This window comes from Mauremys mutica, chromosome 22 (genome assembly GCF_020497125.1).
Source record: "Mauremys mutica isolate MM-2020 ecotype Southern chromosome 22, ASM2049712v1, whole genome shotgun sequence".
Classification (NCBI taxonomy): domain Eukaryota; kingdom Metazoa; phylum Chordata; order Testudines; family Geoemydidae; genus Mauremys; species Mauremys mutica.
This window is the reverse complement of record NC_059093.1, coordinates 14,479,030-14,498,129: the sequence shown is the minus strand read 5'-3', so window position 1 is coordinate 14,498,129 and position 19,100 is coordinate 14,479,030. Positions and strand designations below refer to the sequence as shown.

Sequence of the window (19,100 nt, the reverse complement as noted above, 5' to 3'; positions counted from 1 at the left end):
TTAAGGCTGCATTTCAGTTTACTGCAGCTGATGAATATACCAAGCTGAATAATGTGCAGCATGGATCTACGGGACAGCACATACTCACAAGCCTTGAACAATCCCCACTTTCCCCTATTTCCATGCTTTGCATTATATCGCTTGAGAATAAGCACTAGCAACCATCGTGCCAGCTCCTTGTGGTTTTTCTTCCATTGCTGGGTCTAATGCTAACAGCTGTTAACGATAGGCAGCTGATCCTTTCTGACTTAAACCACCGCTCTCCATGCATGGAGTCAACAGATGATCCAAAGCGACTGCTGTCACCAGCAATGCAGTAGGTAATGGAACACTGGCAGGTGTAGCCTTCGCTGCTTGGGTGCCCCTTCACTTCCCATCTCATCCAAATACAGACGCTGGCTAGGGATGGGTCTGGATTGAAAGGCTGGATCCAAACACGTGCTGAACGTCACAGGTACTCAAAATCTGAATGTTGATCTGCATCCAAATGTCACACATGGGCCAAGCCATAACTTCAAAGGCAAAAAGCCCAAACTCTTGGATGTGTGAAATCCCAAACCAGTTCTGGCCTTGGAGCCATCTGTTGAACCTACCTTGACCTGAACAGGTCCTGGGTTTAACAGCTGTCTTCTCTAAGGCACCCTCTGCTTGCCATAAAGGGATAGGATATGAAAATCTGACTAGTAACCTGTGCTGTATATGGCTGAGTGCCATGCCTTTTCTTTCCTTTATATTTCTAATCACTCCTTACATAGGTAGAGGTCAGCAGTTCTCAGAGTTGCTGCCACCTGTTTCTGGAGGAGACACACACTGTGCTCTCTCCTGGAGACTTTACTTTGATTCTTTCATGCCATTGTTTTTCTTGAGTCTGGAATAAGTCATCTGGGGCTTAACGTGCACATTTTGTTTTTTGTGGATGGAAACATAACAGCACCCGGAAAACATTTCCTAATGGGCTTCCTGCAATTGTGATGGGAAAGGTGTCAGAGAACAAAACAGGATACAATCACAGTGTTTGTGAATGTAACTGGGACAATGGTATCACAGCGAAATGATGAATGGATGTGATGGGTCAGAACTTCAGTTTGGAGAAGCCCCCCTCATTTTAATGCTTCTCTGAACTACACAAACCTCTTGGGGCTGAAAAACTGCTCTTGAAATCTTATGAGAACAAACATATTTGCCAGATTGCTGAAACTTTGGCTCTTAGCAACCAAGGTGAGAGTTGTGATGTTCAGAGTTATCCAGTGGCTATGATTTTGTTTTTTAACTATTGTGACTTTAAACTTCTAGTCTGCTACAATCAGGTCTTTCGTGTCCTTTTCTGATGCAGCATGTTATAGAGGACACACACACACACACATTGCCACTGTGCTCGCTCACAACAACTTTCCTTTCCCTCTGCCCCCATCTGAAAAAAACAATTTAGACTGGAAGTATCACGGAAAACAAAATGAGATCATGCTAGGAAATATGAGAGATCGATCGATAGCCTCAGTTTCTAGTCTGGCTGAAAATATCACCAGAGATGCTTTATACTTTCAATCCAGATAAAAATGTGAAAGCTGCCACAAAAGAATGAAATGACAAATTTGAAAGTTAACTGAATTTATATGAACCAAATTTTCAGTTTGCATTGAGAGTAGGGTGACCAGATGTCCCAATTTTATAGGAACAGTCCCAATTTTGGGGGCTTTTTCTTATATAGGCACCTATTACCCCCCACTCCGATTTTTTACACTTGCTATCTGGTCACCCTAATTGAGAGGGATAGTTTGAGGTGCTTCTTAGCTTCTCCAGATGGAGTTTTCCTTTCCTAGTCACTGAACAAACAGAAGTTTTAGGACTGGGAATGGATGATTATTCTGTGCTGAACGTTGGTTCATGCTGCAGGCTGCTGATCTGAATTTTGAGGGCATAAGAGTAGACAGGGGGTGTTTCAGGACAAAGCAGAGGTCCCTTCAAGTTTTGTGTGGAGGAACATCTTACTTCAGCAGAGACCTTTAGGTTTGCTAGGAAACCATCTGGCAGTCCTCTAAGAGTCTTCAGCAGAACAGCACGTAAAAATGCTAGAATAATACTTGCCAGAGTGTGTGTGTGCATATTCATAACCATGAGCCTCTGTTGACTAATACAGATGCTTAAAGGAAATCATACAATTATTTCACAAGCGTATGAAAAAAATAACCCAAAAGGAAGGTGCATGTGCACCTCTAGGGTAGTGGGTGCATGAGTTCCCAGGGACAGAGGGCCAATTCAGTGACGATATAAGTAATGTAAATTGGCCAGTGAAATGTGTGTATAGGTAGAGTAACTTGCACTAATTTGGCAGCACAGGGCAGTTCCATTTGGATTAGCCTACAAGGGTGAATCCTGGCCCTGTTCCAGTCGAGGGCAAAACTACTACTGACTTCAACGGGGCCAGGGTTTCACCCCAAACGTTCAGCATACAATGTTTAACCCACAACATTTTGCAGATGAATTTTATGCCAGAGCAACCCTGGATCATGGATTTAAAAGAGCCCAGGACTATAGTAACAGCACAGATGGATTCTGTGTAGCAACTGATAATGGTTATTCAATGGTTAATAGCATATCTAGACAGCTCAGATGTTTAAGTTCTCTTAGAATTTAGAACAGCTGTTGCAGGAAAGGTCAGCTTCCAAGTTATCAGTGTGCAGTACGGAGCCCCGATTTGAGAATTCAAGATAGTATTTAAGCACGTGCCTAACTTAAGTCCCCTAAGCATGTGTTTAAATTAAACATGTGCATAAGTGGTGTCCTGAACTGGGAAGGGCTAAGTGCATCTTTGAGGGTTTGTTTGGATCAGGGCCTTAGTGGGTGTGGAGCTATGATGCATTCAGACCTCTCTTCCAACGTGTCTCATCTTAGAGCTGGGGTGGGATGTGACATGGTAAACTTCAAAAACTATCCAATCTAAAAAAGAAACTTTTTGTGTAAAACTGATTTGTGAAAAAATGTCCCCATTATCTTACCAGCTCTAGTGTGCACCTTAGTTTCAGGATATTCTTGCTGTTAAGAATCCTCTGGGTTTTGTATCAATCTTCTGCCCTCTTGGCTTTGGCTTTCCCTCCTTACACAAATTACCAGGTTCACCTTTCTTTGGGCTGTAAAGAAATGAGTCTTGTTTTGGGATTATCGCAGAGTAAGCACTGTCATTTCAAGAGTACCTCTCATAATGGAAAGTAAAACTAAAGGCAGTGTGAGCTAGTGGCTTGAGCATGAGCCAGGGTGCTGGGAATTCCTGAGCTGTATTCCTGGCTGTCCCATTGCCTAGCTATGTGACTTTGAGCAAGTCACTGAATCTCCCTGTTCCTGGTTTTCTCCATCTCTAGAGTGGAGAATAATGGACCTGATCTTCAGAAGGGCTCAACGCCTACAAGAAATCAATGACAGGTGGGAGCCTCAAGTGTCCTGCACCTTTGAAAGTTGGGCCAAAAAATACTCACCCACCTCCCAAGCATTTTAAAAATATCTTATATTTTGGATCCCGTTTAATTTAAAATGATGATTGAGCTAATCTAATCTCAGTGGGCCAGGAAATCAGTTACTGCTTTTATACTGTATAAGCATCTTAAACAGATCACTCTACAAAGCCAAAGCAAATGATCCAAGGGAAATATCCATAACAATAGAAACCTTCAGCTGTAGATCCCAAATTGTTGTATAAAGGGGAGAAAGCATTATTAGCCCCCATATGTAGATGAAGAAACTAAGGCACAGAGCATCTGAGACACTTGAGCCAGACTGCAAACTCCTCACTCTACCAGTGAGCAGTTCCTCACTGGAGAAATGCCAGGCTTCATTGTGACTGCTCTGGTGAGTAACTTCTCCCCAGGGCAAGTATGGGGCTCACAGTCAGGCACCTGGTAAATAGACAGTGGGCAGCAAGTCAGTGGTAGAGCCAGGAATAGACCCTGTGTGCCTGATTCTCCATCGCCCTGCATTTTGTGCAGCGTGAGTGTAAAACGGGGGCAGATGATGGCCTAGATACTATAGGGTAGAGCCTGAGCTACTGAAGTCATGTAGTAATATCACAATGCCAGCTTTCATTTTAAAGCAATGTTCCTAGCCCTCACGCATGCAAAGAAAAGCTTGGAAGAATGAACCGGGCTGCCTGAGTCTGCAGAGAGCCTGAAACAATAGCTCCAAGAGGTGTGAACTGCCCCATTTGTCTTACTTCTGAAACCTGCTGCCATCCCCAAGGAGGGGCAGGCCCAAATAATGCAGGGACAGAGCTATGGGATGGGTGGGCGGGACTCGGAGGTATCAAATGATGTGCTTAGGGCTGTGGATTGTCTGGTGTAAAGTGCTACCAAATCAGACTGGCTTCATACCGACCTTACACGCACGGTGCAGAGCAACGGCGAATCGAACCTCCAGTGACTCCCAGCTTGGGGCTCTCATTACTGCATCCCTGTGCCTGTTTTCTTCTAGCTCCAGTCAAGCAAAGTCTCGGCTAAATAGGCATGCCTTGAAGGGGGCTCTGAAGGTCAAAAAGTTAGGAGTGTGTTTGTACCAATAAAACACCCAGGACTGCCATTTTCCAGGAGGGGTTATGTGGGTTCTCTGCGTAGCGCATGCAGAGGTGGAGTAGTGTGGACAAAGCTCAAGAAAGCCCATCATCTGGTTTTGGTTCCAGTAAGCTTCCAGCCCTTCAGTGAATCGTCCAAACCTCCTGCTTCTGCCCGCCTGGGCAGAAAATACTTTGTAACCTTAGGTTTGGTTTTTAAAAATAGATAAGACTTTTTTGGGGCGGGGGAGTAGGGAGACTGGTGTGATTTTGTACCCCACTACGGCTCAGAGGTATTTGGTTTTGGTTTGGTGCGTTATAAAGATTGGGGCATTTGAGATCTGAAACTAAGCTTTGATCTGAGACACTGTCAACATTCAGAGGTGTCCAGATCCTAGAGATTGCTATTTGTATTGAAGGGATCCCGTTGTGCTAGGCACATACATACACTGTGAGCGACAGCCTCTGCCCCAAAGATATCCTCATCTGAATAGACCAGACAACCAGTGGGAGGGAAGACAGAGGCATGGAGAGGAGAAGTGACTGGCCAAAGGTCACACAGCAGGTCAGTGGCAGAGTTGAGAATAGCATCCAGCTTTCCTGACTCCCAGTTCAGTGTCCTGTCCACTAGATCCCGCTTCCTCGAGTTTCACTATGGGCTTATATCTACTGCATTTTAAACTGACCTCAGTCTCCATCCCTCATACGCCTGATGCTATTTCACTTTCACTAGCATAAGTTATTGGCAGCAGAAATGCTGATTCATAAAACTGCAATTCCAGAAACCATTATTTATATTTAAGGAATAGATTTTGTGTGTTAATTACAAGGTCATTTGCTTTGGGCACCTCATTTTTGGCTCCTTTGTATCCCACATTTGGGCCCGGGCAGGTGGAGGGGGATAGATCTGTAATATGCCCTTTGCAAAGAAGTTCAGGAGTGATCCCTAATACCGCAGAGGAAGAGAAAGGAAAACATTTGATTGCAATTCCCCTGCTCTGGAGAGCGAAGAAATCTTTCCGTGCATTGCATGGTGGTTTGTGTGCAGCATTTTTCTCTCTGATGAAGTCAGCCTTTGTGGCAGGAGGATGAACCTTTGATCATTCACAACACCCTTTAAATGTGGTTATGGTCAGAAAAGTGACTGTACAGAGCACAGAGTCAATATTCAGTGCAGGTGCATCACTGAGGCCTGGAGAGAGCCTTCGTTGTAGACATATACAGGGGGTGAGACCACTGATTACTGTCACATCACAATCTCTGGTTCTCATGGCAGTCGGAGCTCCGCCAAAGCCAGGAAACCCTGACCATCTTGTGAACTTCCCTTGCCCTCGAGCTTTGGGTCATGCTGAGAGATGACGCTTCTGAATTTGGGGGTGGGGATTTTGTCCAAGCCAAACCTCTTAAGGTTTGAGCTGTTTCTGCCAAGAGCCTGTCCCGAGGTGAGCTCTTCCGGGGCAAATGGCTCATTGCTAGCCAGGCACCATCACCGCTTTGGGGGCCTCAAATGCAAGGATGTGTAGTTGGATGGGTGGATCTTAGAACTTTCAGATGAGCGCCCAGCTGAGCCCTGGCCAGCTGGGCCCTGTCTTCACTGAAAACTTAACTCACATTCTGCGTAGCCCCTGCCCCACTCTTGCCTACACACACACAACCCTCTCTCTGAATTTGGTGGTGTTTCAAACCAGGCTAGCTAGCCTGGCTGAGGGTTGACCTCAGGTGTCTCTGCTTTCATTCAGCCTGGAACCTGGCCACTTTGCAGGGAAGACACAGGCTAAATCATTCGAGTGCTGATAGCCCCCCAATGCCTTCCCACAGTTCTCCCATGTACCCCAAAAGACAGACAAGTTCTCCCACAATTCACAGGGAAAGAATAATACTAATTCCTGTAGCACAAAGAACTACGGGTGGTGCCCGTCTAACAAAGCACGTCTCCCTTTCGCTCTCTTTACTTTCTCTCTTACTTAGTGTCATGGGTGCACAATGGCTGCTGTGGTTCACCCCAGAAGCAGCTGCATTTCAGCAGCTGAAGAATGGTTACTATTCACAACAATGCTCTGTATTAATCAGCCACCCAAGACACCAACGTAAATGTCTTGTTGAGGAGAGGTGGGTTGTCAAGGAGAGGTAAATTCAAGGTGGATAATACAGCATGTGTGAATTTGGGGGTATTTGAAAGAGATGGCTTAAGACAGGTTGCTGCTTATTGGAGCCATCCTGTTCTCTCTGTAATCCATAAAACAGACATAGGCATGCAGCCAGCTTTTCAAAAGTGGCCATTCCAAATTTTGGAAGCCCAACCTGAGACGATTTTCAGAGATGCTGAATACCAGCAGCTCCACTGACTCCAGCTGAAGTTCTGTATGCTCTGCAATTCGTAAAATCAAGCCCAGCATGTCTCCCACTGGAGACCCCCAAAACGGAAGCACCTACATTTTTGAAAACCTTGGCTTTCATCCATAACGTACCGTTGGATCCACAGGATCAAAGTCACAGTAGGGTCAAATCCTGATATTTTCACTCAGTCTCAGGCCAAAACTCTCATATAAAGTCACTAGATGTTTTGTCTGAGAAAAGACTGTGGATTTTGCCTCCTAGGAACGCAAGGTAATAATCATCTGACATTTCTGCAACTCCATTCATTCTTCAGGATCCAAAGGTGTTTTGCCAACTCTATGCAGGATTATTTCAGTAGAAGGAGCAGCAATAGACTTTCCTCTGGGGCAGGCAGCTGTATGGCTCATGGGATGCCTTGAGAAGGCAGGGACTGGTTTTTGCAGGGAACTGAGCACGTCTGTGGTGTGCTCTGAGCTGCTGTAGACAGGACTGGCTGCATTATGCTGGGAATGTGATTAAAAACTGGAAAAGCTGAAGCCAGCGTATTCCCAGAGGCACTATAACGTAATGTATATGCCCAAGTAATAAACACAAGACCCCTGTCTCGGACTCAGTCTGGCCATTCAAGGACAAAGCTCAGGAGGTGACAGCATGGAGCGGAACTCTGATCAGCGGTGGCTTCTTTAGTAAGGGTGTGTTAGCACCCTTAACATCCCACAGGGGTTTCCCAATTACCCAGTTACCCAGACTCCATGTAACTCTAGATTCCAATAGGATGCAACATTTACCTGCTGGCGTCCATCTGAGCTGTTGGTCTCTTCATTAACCAGAGCTGAAGGCGGACTCTTCTCAGTCAGGTTAGGCCCCTAGGAATTGAATGTAGCCACACGTTTATAGCTAGAGGAGTCATTTAGGGACTGATCCAGAGGGAATGAGCTAAACATCAGCCTTCCCTGACCTTGGACTATAGGTTTAGATCCAGCAGGGCCAGCTGTATTCTTCCAAGGAAGTGGAACTAAGTTCCAGGTATTGGGTCTGTCAGATGAGACTTTTAAAAGAGGAGTTACTGCAGTCTGCCCATGGAAGTTAAAGATCCCCTGGCATTGGCCACCCCTCTGTATTTATGCTGAGCCTTAGATGCATGGAGATGCCACAGCAAGGTCTGGCCAGGGGATGGGGGAAGACATGCCTCTTAGCTCTCCTCCTACACATCTAGCCATATTTGTTTGGTGTTTGCATGTGTAACCCAGTAGAAAGCTTGTGTTACAAGTCCCCCACTGTGTCTAAGCTACAGAGGATGGAGCTGTATCTATGGAGGCTTGCATATTAGCAGCTTGTGATTTTAGCTCTGGAGGTCCCTGGTTCAGTGCCCAGTCTGGCAGCCAAAATGGCAGCTGTCACATATACCTTTGTTCTCCTCTGTGCCATGCAACTGAGGGGAAAGTAGGGTCCTTAGGCTACGTGCATTGAATCAGTAAAGTGTCTAACATCTGGAGGAAGCTACTGTATGCGTGCAAGAGCATCGTTATGGATATCTGCGGTAATGAACTCTGATCAGTCCTGTGCACAGCTCCCTGTACAGGAGGGTCGTTTCTTTATTCACAGAATGTGCTGCACTTAGGAAACCAACCTCCCCAGCTGGTATTATCTACGATGGCAGGAAATGTGAACTTGCCCCATTACTTAGTCCTACCCAAAGCAACGTATCAGTCTATGCCCGAGCTGAGCTCAACGGGACCTTTCCTTAGCCTGACAAATAGGGCTGGGCACACATTTTGCATCACAATGTTTTCTTCAACAGAAAATTGAGTTTCCAACCAAATGGAAATTTTCATGGGAAGTGTCTGCTTTCCTCGAATTTACAATTTTTTTGCCAGAAAACTGAACCCCTCCTTCCAAACTGAACATTTTGGGGTTTTTTGGCCAAAAACCAGTCAGTTTTTTTGATGAAAAATCAAAATTTTCTGCTGAAAATTGCCAAAAAAAATTTCCCCCTGATTGTGTCCACAAGGGGAAAATAATTAATTTTCCAACCAGCTCCATTACTTAGTGTGCTTGGTACAGGGCGCAGAATCCCACCAACAGAGATCCCCTTTGACTGATCTGTTTAAGGTTCACCTAGGGCCTCCTGCCATAAAGGGAAACCCCCAGAGTTTTGTGTTGAGATGTGCCTAGGAGGCCAATGAAGGCTACTTCCTGCCTTTGTCATTTCAGAATCCCTGTCTGACACACCCTGGCTTCAGCAAAGCTGATACTAGACCTGTAACCACATCCTCACTGCCGATGAAAAGGCCTACTCTTTGCTTTAAGAAAAAGACACTGGCAGCGTTATTGGTTTTATTAAGCCTTTGCAAGGTCTCGAGGGGATGGGAATGGGGATTTCCAGCATACGTAATGGACTAGCAATGTCCACGGATGCATCTGCCTGAATCCCTAACACAAACCAGGGTTTGGGTTGGCCAGGGCTGAATTCCCAAATCTTGCTGGGGAGATTTCTGGCAAAATTCTGACCAGTCCTTGTGAAAGTATTTTCTAGGGGTATCTTCAATCCCCCAAGTGTTCTGAAATTAGTACAATCAATGGGCGAAGGGGGACTGTATGAAGATACAAACCTGGTTTGAAGTGGTTTCCATTATATACAGGGTTTACAGTTTGGCTCAATGACTCTCAGCACCCCAGCTGAAACCTCATTGTTTTCTTGTATTCCCCCATTTATATATACAACTCTTTGTTGTCTCTTGTCTTGCACTTAGATGGTAAGCCACTTGGGGCAGGGACTGTCTTTTCGTTCTGTGTTTGCACAGTGTCTGGCATAATGGATTCCTTGTCCAGGCTAGGGCTCTTATGTGCTACAGAAACATAAATAATAAACAGTAATAATGACAACAACAGGAGAAGCCACTTGCAAAATTATTAGGGCAAATACTTCCTGATTTCAAGGGGACTTTAAGCACATGCTTAAAGTAAAGCAGATGCTTAAGGGCCAAAAAGGCTTATCCGTCTTTGCTTAGTGCTTTGAGATCTGCAGCTGGAAAAGCGTTGGCTCTTTAGCTTGTGCTATAGCAGCTTATGCTTTTAGCTCTGAAGGTCCCCAGTTCAGCTGTCAGCCAAGCTAGCAGCCTTCACACATGCGCAGCTAACTTAGCTACATGAAGAGCATGCAGACCTTGTCAGATGCGCTTTGGATGAGGCAGGCAGTGAGGAGAGTACTGTACCCAGCTCCCTAAGTTAACCTCAGCGCCTGCCCTGCTCAGACGCAGAGTAACCAGAAAAAGAACCCACCGGTTTTGCATAAGGGTTAATGGACCCCAAAGAATTGGATTCAATCTGCAATGCTGGCAGATGTCATTTTCAGGCAGGGCTTGGCAGCTGTGGGGCTCTCACAGCTGCAGGCCAACTCAAAGGGAGAATGTGAGCGGAGTCGCTGGTTTAGTCATGACGCCAGGCTCTTGTTTCTTCTCTTCAGGAGGCCCTTTCGGTGGTGAGTGACGACCAGTCCCTCTTCGACTCCACGTACGGCGCTGCCGCTCACCTCCCCAAGGCGGACATGACGGCCTCAGGGAACCCCGACTACGGCCAGCCGCACAAAATCAACCCTTTACCTCCCCAGCAGGAGTGGATCAATCAGCCAGTCCGGGTCAATGTCAAGAGGGAATATGATCATATGAACGGATCCAGGTAAGGAAGGGCATGCGTCTGCCCATCTGGTATGTTCCTATATCCGGGAAACTTTGCTCACAAAAGTGATCTACTAGATGTTACCCATATACCTGTGTACATACAAACCCATCCCTTCACTTAGGGGCAGATCCTGGTCCCACTGGAATTACAGGGACTTTTGTCATGGCCTTGAATGGGGTCAGGATACGGACCTTGCAATTTTGCAACTTGCATCTCCATAGCTATTGTCAGGGCTGGGATTTGGGGCCTCCAAGGACAGACCTCGTGCTGCAGGCACTGATGTAGACGGTATACTCCATTGGCCTCCCAAGGGGCTAGGGGGCATTGAACAGTTGGTCATGCACTAGTAGGCCAGGACTGAATCCAGCACTGCTAGTGGGTGCTGTGCTGCTGGAGATAGTGTTGGCCAGAGCCGGCTCCAGGCACTAGCAGAGGAAGCACGTGTCTGGGGCGGCACGTGCTAAGGGGCAGCATTCCGTCCATTCTTGAGGCGGCGCAGTCCTTGCGGCTTTTTTTTTTTTTTGCTTTGTCAGTTTGGGTGGCAGTCCGAGCGGCTTTTGGGGAGGTTTTCTTTGTTTTTTATTTTGCTTGAGGCGGCAAAAATGGTAGAGCCGGCCCCGGTGTTGGCAATACAGTAGGCGGTGCTCTCCCCTCTGTCTGCACTCAATGTCTCAAGGGGCCATGCTGTTATTGGAGGTGCCGGCCTTCAGATAAGATTTAATACTGAGGCTCTGGTCACATGTGACTTTCCACCAGGTACAATGGAACAAAAGCCATAAATCCCCTGTCTTGCGGAATATCACAACATTGAAATCCCACCAATGAAGAAGAGAGCCTGGGCAATAGCGCTGCCCCATGAGGATAATGATCAAGAAGTCACAGGAATGAAGTGCTGGCCGGGATGGTTATAGAGCTGCGTGGGCTAGCAACCATAAGTGCCCCTCCACCTTACCCACACTCCAGCGAGTCCAGTCAGAGCTGGGTGGGAAGTGGTTTTCCCATCCCAGGAGAATTTTAGAGAGATTTTGTCCCAAATTGGGACAAAACATTGAAATCTCGCAAAATGTTTACAAACTGAAAATCTGGGGGGGGGGAACCAATCAAATTGTGTCAATCAAAATGTTTCCTTTAGCTCATTTCAATTTAAAACCTTGGTTTCTAAGAAGAGCCTTACAGTGAACTGCATTTGAAACAGGAAGCCCTGCAGCCTACCACTTTTAAATCTCTGGGGAGAAGCAAGGTAGCTAAAGATCTGGTACTGCAGAATATGTGGGCTTTGCCCTGTAAGTGTACAGTAGATATGTGCTTGCAGCGTTGTTGTAGCCATGTTGGTCCCAGGATATGAGAGAGACAAGGTAGGTGAAATAATATCTTGTATTGGACCAGTTTCTGTTGGTGGAAAGGACAAGGTTTCAAGATTCAGAGAGTTTTTCTCCAGACCTGAGGAAGAGCTCTGTGAAGCTCAAAATCTTGTCCCTTCCACCAACAGAAGTTGGTCTAATACAAGATATTATTTCACCTGTCTTGCCTTTAGAGAAGATGGAGAATGGATATAAAAAAATAATAGCTTTGTGTCCTCGCTAATCTTTGTCCACGATCTGCTGAGGCTTGAGTTTGATCCCACGCTGGTTTGACCCTGGTATAATTCCATTGATATTGATGGCAGGGGGGGAGAGGGGAAGGGAGGGTCGTCCCACCAGTTTTGCACCAATGTTTATGAATACAGAATGGGAGCCCCAAGTGCAGAGTAGGAACAGAATAACAGGTGTGTTCTGGGGAATCTCATCCTCCCAGAGAAATGGACGCAATAGAATGGATCCAGCAAATGCAAGCAGGTTAGCATTCTCTTACCACTGTAGCCTAAAATATCATTTATAATATACTGTTCCTCCTTTTGACCCAAGTGACTGGCCAAAAAATTTGGGGTCTAGTAGGTTGTCCCAGTTAGGAGGAGGAATTGGTAATAGTTAGGAGGAGGAATTGGTAATAGTCAGGTATTTCTTTGATGCAGTGTACACCTATCAATCTCGATGAGGTTTTATCTCAACCCGTAACAAGGTTCACACAGCTTATAACAAAACAGTGGCAGTATGGAGAATGCAACTGGCATAAAATCATGTCTTCATGTGGGATGAAGATTTGTGCACTATGCAGGACAGAAGGTTTGATTGTTTTGTCTTATGATTAGTTCACTGATAGGTTCTGAGATGGCTGAGTTGGCTTAGATGGTGACTTGGACTACATGACCCACAGGGGCATAAGGAGGGGTAAGAACCCCTTTATACCTCTCCATGGGGTACCCAAATCTTGGGCATGGTGTGCCTCTTTTCCACTGTATTTTTCGATGTGGCGCTTAGCAAAATTTTGGAGGCCCACTGAACAAATAAAAATACACTGCTACTGTGCTACATATATGCTTAGTATGTGCACGACATCCACATATGTCTTATATGTGCTGTGTGGGTACAGTATGCACAGATATACTCAGATAACATGTTTTGTGCATTTATATTGCATTTATCTGGGAATCAAACATTCTGGGTTTTATTTCTGGCTCCTCCTTGCTTTGGGATCTCTCGATATGCTCCAATTTCCTTGTCTGTAAAATAGGGACAATCCTACAGCCTTATTAACCCAGCTTGATTTGTTAGTGACTATAAAGCATTTTGATACATGCAGAAAAGGCACCCAGAAATGAAAAGTGTGGTTATTCACACAATAAGAGAAACAAGAGAAACTATTTTATACATGGGATTTGCTTCACTAGTTTCCAAGAAGCAGAGGCTCCTCGGGCTTCTCGAAAATTGGCAAACTGCATCCCAATCTGAAGAAACAGAAAGGATGGTTTAATTAGGGATGCCCAAAACAAATGCAAGAAGCACTGAGATCGAGACTGAAACACCCCCAAGCCTTGCCCTGATGATCACCTGTTAGCCTGAGAGCTCACATCCACCCAGGAGATTGGAGGCCCAGTCCTCTACTAGATGGAAGACCCACCTACCTCCTACTCACAACTGAGAGATTTGCCCTGTCCCCCAGTCTTCATCATAGCTCATTGTCATGGCTTGGGCCATTCCAGTCGCCCTGTTCCTCCGCCCATCAGCTGCCTGCCAAAACTGACACACCATCTGAGCAGTGAATGCTAGCCTCAATACAGATGAACTCGAACTGTGGACTGAATAATAAAACCTTCCTCCCACCCCTCTGTCGCTGTCTTTTTCTCTCTTGTTTTTCAAGTGCGCCCTCTTACCAGGCTCCAGCTGCCTTGTTAGAGAGAGCAGCCTTTATTCTGTGCTTCACCTGTGCTTGACGCAATAGCATTTGCTGCTTGACGGGAGAATGGCTTGTATTCTCTAGGGAGTTATTAAGCTATATGATTCCTGACAGTGGAGGGAGCTGGATGGGGGTAAGTGACCATGTCCAGCTTTTCTTTTTTTTTTTTTTCTTTTCTTAGTAACTAGAGACAGGCCCGACTGGTGAGGTTTAAGGAGATGAGTTGCAGGTTGGATGGGAGCAGGGGTCTCTGAAGATCAGGGATCTATAGGAAGGATCTCTGCATGTCTGTCCTACCGATCTGTCCTCCCATCAGATATAATACAACCTCAGTGATCCTTTTAGCCTGCAAACACCATTGCAAGGTGAACCAGCTTTTCAGTGCAAGTCATATCTTCCCAGTTCATTCCCAAACAGGGGCTGGAGATGCTTCCCATACATTTGGCATCCATGTAATCGCATATATTGCACAGTCAATCAGTGGCAGCTCAAGACCTATATTCTTGGCTAGACACCGGGCTCAAAATACCACTGCAGGATTTGGGAAATGGATCCTTTGGGAAAGTTTCAAGCTAAATTTTCAAATCTGGGTGCAATTCATGTAGCCACAAAATATGTGCTTGCCGTCGCAGATAGCTGGCAAGTCTCCACTGGCATAGTCATATTCTGCAGTGGTTAGTATGTCTGAATGTGGAGCAGTTAAAAGCCAACATGGAAAATGTAACATTCTTCAGCCTCTTAGACCACCTTACACATCAGGGAGGGAGGATGAACTTGAGGTTAAAACATTGACTTGTCACTCAAGAAATGTGGGTTCCATCTCTAGTTCTTCCACAGATTTAATGTGTAAATCGTTTAATTAGAACCGGACAGAATTTTTTTGGTGAAACCCCAAATAGTCATTAGCTCAGTGTTTAGGGTACGGGCATGGGAAACCCATATTCAAGTGCCTTCTCTGCCTGCTTCAGAGCTGGGATTTCAATCTGGGTCTCCTGCATCCCATGCAAGTGCCCTACCTCTGGCTAGTCTGGAAAAAAATGTCTAAAGGTCTCTGTTTCATTCTGCTGCAGAACGAAAACAAGTTTAAAACCTTGATATTATTTTGCAAAACAGAATTCTTGTTTTCCAGCCAGCCCTCCATTAAATCGCTCTGTACATTGTTCTAACATGCCTTGTTCTAGCATCGGTTCCCCACACCTGTAACTAGGGGAGACAATCTTTCTTTTCTCCCCCTCTTTGTCTCTTTGGTCTGTTTTGATTGTAAGCAAGTTGGGAAAGAGGTGATCTCTTCCTATGCATTTGTACAGCACAAAGGACCCCGATTTCAGTTGGGGCCTGTGTAAACTGCCAGAATACAAAAACAGCTGGATAATTTTTTCCAAAATTCTGGAGGTTTTTCTTTTTCTTTTTTTTTTTTGACAAAAATATTCATTGAAATGTTGAATTTCAATGAAGGAAAACCAGGATGAGTGTGTTGCAGAAATTTTGCATGAAACATGCATCCTGTTTTTCAATGGAAACGTTTGACGTTCATTGAGGGAAAAAAATGGGAAGATTTGATCACAAAAATTATCACTAAACAATCCCAGTTTTTTAAACCAGCTCTAAATACAAATAATAACCCATAACAGAAAAATCCCAAACCTCTGCTGTCTTTAGTGATTTATCATGAATTATATCACTGTAACCGAGATCAGAGGGTAGCCTTTCAAACATGCAAGTTCTGAATTTCATGACAATAGTATAAATTTAATCACATAAATAAAGTGGGATAAAATGTCCAATTGCTTGGTATGTGCATGTGTGTGGAGGAATTTAGCTGTGTAATTCCCACTGATGTGAATGAGTTTTGCTTGGCTAACGATCAAATCAGTGCTTTGAAAACATCCCCTGAAATATTAAAATATCATTAAGGTTCAGGCAGCTCATTTTTTTGCATAATAAATGTTGCCACAAAATTGTCTCTAAGTAAAACAAAAGGACTCCCTGAACTTATTACACTTTTCCTGTTTTCCCTTTGCTGAAGTGTATGTGAATAGCATCGTTTCCCTTTAACTAGTATGTGAGCCATCTAGGGGCGCTCACTGTGTTCCGTTTTAGAAGCCTAGCAGAGCAGCTCGGTGTAATGTTGCATGTTGGGCATGGTCAGTAAACACTGTTATCGGGACCCCACTGTGCCCATGTGGTTTCTTCATACTACTTTATTGTTGTGGTATAAAAGCACGAAAGACACAACCCTGCACCATTTCTTTTCTGTTGCCCATTTTCCATCTATCCTGATGCACCTTTTCCGCTGTCCCTCACACAATGTAGGCCATTTTCCAAAAGTGAGCCTCTTCATAGGGTGTTTCAGTCCATCATATAAACCAGAGATTGGCCTGAATTCTATCACTAGAGCCAAATCACAAGGAACTTTGGATCTGAACTTTATAGGTTTGACCCATCAACCATCTGCCTGATGGATCAGAACCAGAATATTGCTGGTATCTGCTCTCACTTCCCTTCTTCAACTATAGGGAAATTCAAATCTAATTCTAGCTGTAAACGTTAGAGCTCAGACCAGCTCTAGCTCAAATGAGGATTTAAACACACAAGCTGCCTGTTTACATAGCGTGTTTAAAAGGGCTCTGGGGCTTTAGAGATTTGGATTTGATTCCCACCTGTGCCACAGACTCATTGTGTGACTTTGGCCAAGTCACTTAATTGCGGTGTGACTCAGTTTTTGATCTTAGAATGAGGATAATTCTGTCCTGCACAGGAGTGCTATGAGAATAAATATTCTTGAGGCTCTTGGATTTGGAGATTATATAACAAGATGTGCTCATTTGACTCGCTACATTCAGGATTAGTACAATCTAAATGTGGGGCCTGTGTTTGAGAATTGGTTTGTGCTTTTCCTATCATTCTGTTTCTCGGTAAGAATGGGGGGGGGGGTTGTCAATATTCATGCACTTGTGTCTAACATCACTCTTCTTTCATCTCTGCACTCTCCCTCTCTCTCTGGTCCCTTCTTGTTCATCCTTTGCCCCTTCTCTATACACCTTCGTATTCTGATTATTTTATTTGCATTACTGTAGTGGCCAGACACACCAATTATGATCCAGGCTCTGTTGTGCTAGGTGCTGTACAAACATAAAGAGGGTCCAAGAGAGAATGAGAAGGGGGCAAGGAGAGTGTAATGTAGTGAGAAGATCCCCTTCAGATTCCAGACAGAACTTCTGAACAGTTGGAGAAGAGACCATAATCCCAAACATTCCCTCCAGGGCAGGATTTGGGAAGCCCCAGTCAGTGATGTTTAAGAACATAAGAACGACCATACTGGGTCAGACTAAAGGTCCATCTAGCCCAGTATCCCGTCTTCTGACAGTGGCCAATGCCAGGTGCTTCAGAGGGAATGAACAGAACAGGTAATCATCAAGTGATCCAAAGTGATATTTAGATGCCGATTCAGTGTGAAGGTGTTAGTTACATTAATACCAAGTCAGCACATTCATTTAAGGATGTCCCAGTAATCTGGGCCACTACAGGAGAGGAAGGAGAAGGAAAGGATGAGTAACAGGGAGGAGAGGAGAGAAGAGACAAAAGGACATAGTGTGGGGAGAGGAATAAAATAGAAGATGAAAGAAGTAGGAACAGGAGAGATGGGAGAAGAGATAAGAGGGGAGAGGAAAGGAAGAGAAAAAAGTGGAAATCTGCTGAGTGAGTTTCCGAAATCACTGGAATCCCTTATGCTATTTCAAACTCAAGCTCAGGGTGATTCCTAGACAGAGGCCCTGGTGCAGTGGTTGCTTTGTTTCCACATATCTGGGGCTCTGGGTGAGGTTGCACAGAGTAGCTCTTTGTCAATGCCAGGCTAGCTGCTTGTCTGCTTTGGCGAGGCCAGCCTAACCCTTCCCAAAACACTGAGCTCCCGATGTCCTCTTGGAAGGAGCAGAAATCGAACGTTGCTGTCGGGATGAAGGGTGTTGGGATCTGCACAGCCCCGTGCTCTTTGGGTTCCCGCCTTCCATAGTGAGTGTCCATAAAAGAACTCCTACAAATGGAGCCACTGACCGCAGCAGACCGATGCTGAGCTACACCTGCTCAGGGCATAGCCCAGAACGTCCATTCCGGATTGTGTAGCCACTGGAAAACTTGAAGCCCCAGACTCTGGGAACAACTGAGGAGCAACCCAGCATCTGAAATAGAATCACATAAACAATTCTGAATTATGAACAAATTGATCAAAAAATATCTAAGTCTGCTCATGGGTAATTAATGAAGGAAGGATGGGGCTGTGATCGGTGAATAAACTATTCACTGTGAATGGCTCTCCCGTTTCTCTCCTGCACTGTAGTTATTCTACTGCATTCCTCTTTGTGTAGCCTGCATTAACACCACCTTCTGCTGGGATCCTTTCAAATTCCCTGTCCTAGAAAAGGCCAGGCTGGGACTATACTTGGAGGGAGACCGTCACAGGAAATCCAGGTGTTGTAAGTGCGATTTGGTTGGGGAGCTCTGGGTCGGTCATTGAGCTAATGTCCAGCCTGGTGTTCAGGGGTGCTGTGCAGCGAGTGGTGATTCATGTAAGGTCCTGCCCACTTATAATCATTAAAGAATTCATGGCATTTTTCTCAAAAGACGGGTTGTTTACGGTCTCCTGCCAAATACCAGCTTGGGAAAATGCATAGCTTCTACCAACAATGCCCCCCAGTGCTGGACTTTTGGCTGGGGAAGAGGTCTGTGCTTGCCAGGTGCAAAATCATAATGAAAATGCTTTGGAGCCATCTTACAACATTGTCATCATTATTAATGGGTACGCTGGTATACAGCACCATTGCCATGCATGGTATGTTGCAGAGAGAATAAAGAAACCCTCCCTTCTCTATGGAGCATATAGATAAGTAGGAGTGTTGGTTTACTCTATTAAAAAGCACCTGGGTGTGTTTATATCTAATGCGGATTGGATTCTGAGAGAGAGATTCACAGGATCAAATCTGGGAGAGAGAGAGATGAACACACACACATGTATATGTTATTGCCCTATTATCTGCAAGAGAAAAGCTCAAGTCAGAGGAATGTTTTCCAAGGGAAATGCAGTACAGAACAGTGGGGTTTGGGTCAGTCCATTATAGGGATACTGGCCAACCAGACAGCACTGTGTTGGATGCAGTGTAAGAAGTAAGGTAGATCCCAGGGGTGAAATCCTGACTCTGCTGAAATCAATGAGAGTCAGGATTTCACCTGACATCGAAACTTCCTCAGATCTGGGAGTGCAAAGATCTGGGGGTTTGGA

At 45.2% G+C, this 19,100-nt stretch overlaps 1 protein-coding gene across 8 annotated transcripts in view; it reads left to right on the top strand.

Annotated features, from left to right (window-relative positions):
• Window positions 1–19,100, top strand: part of FLI1 (Fli-1 proto-oncogene, ETS transcription factor) — a 114,897-nt gene that overhangs the window by 52,098 nt on the left and 43,699 nt on the right. For all 8 annotated transcript variants that reach the window (XM_044996916.1, XM_044996915.1, XM_044996920.1 and 5 more), the window contains one exon: window positions 10,338–10,549. In XM_044996916.1, the coding sequence (XP_044852851.1) occupies window positions 10,338–10,549 (212 nt within the window). The remainder of the gene's footprint in view (window positions 1–10,337; window positions 10,550–19,100) is intronic.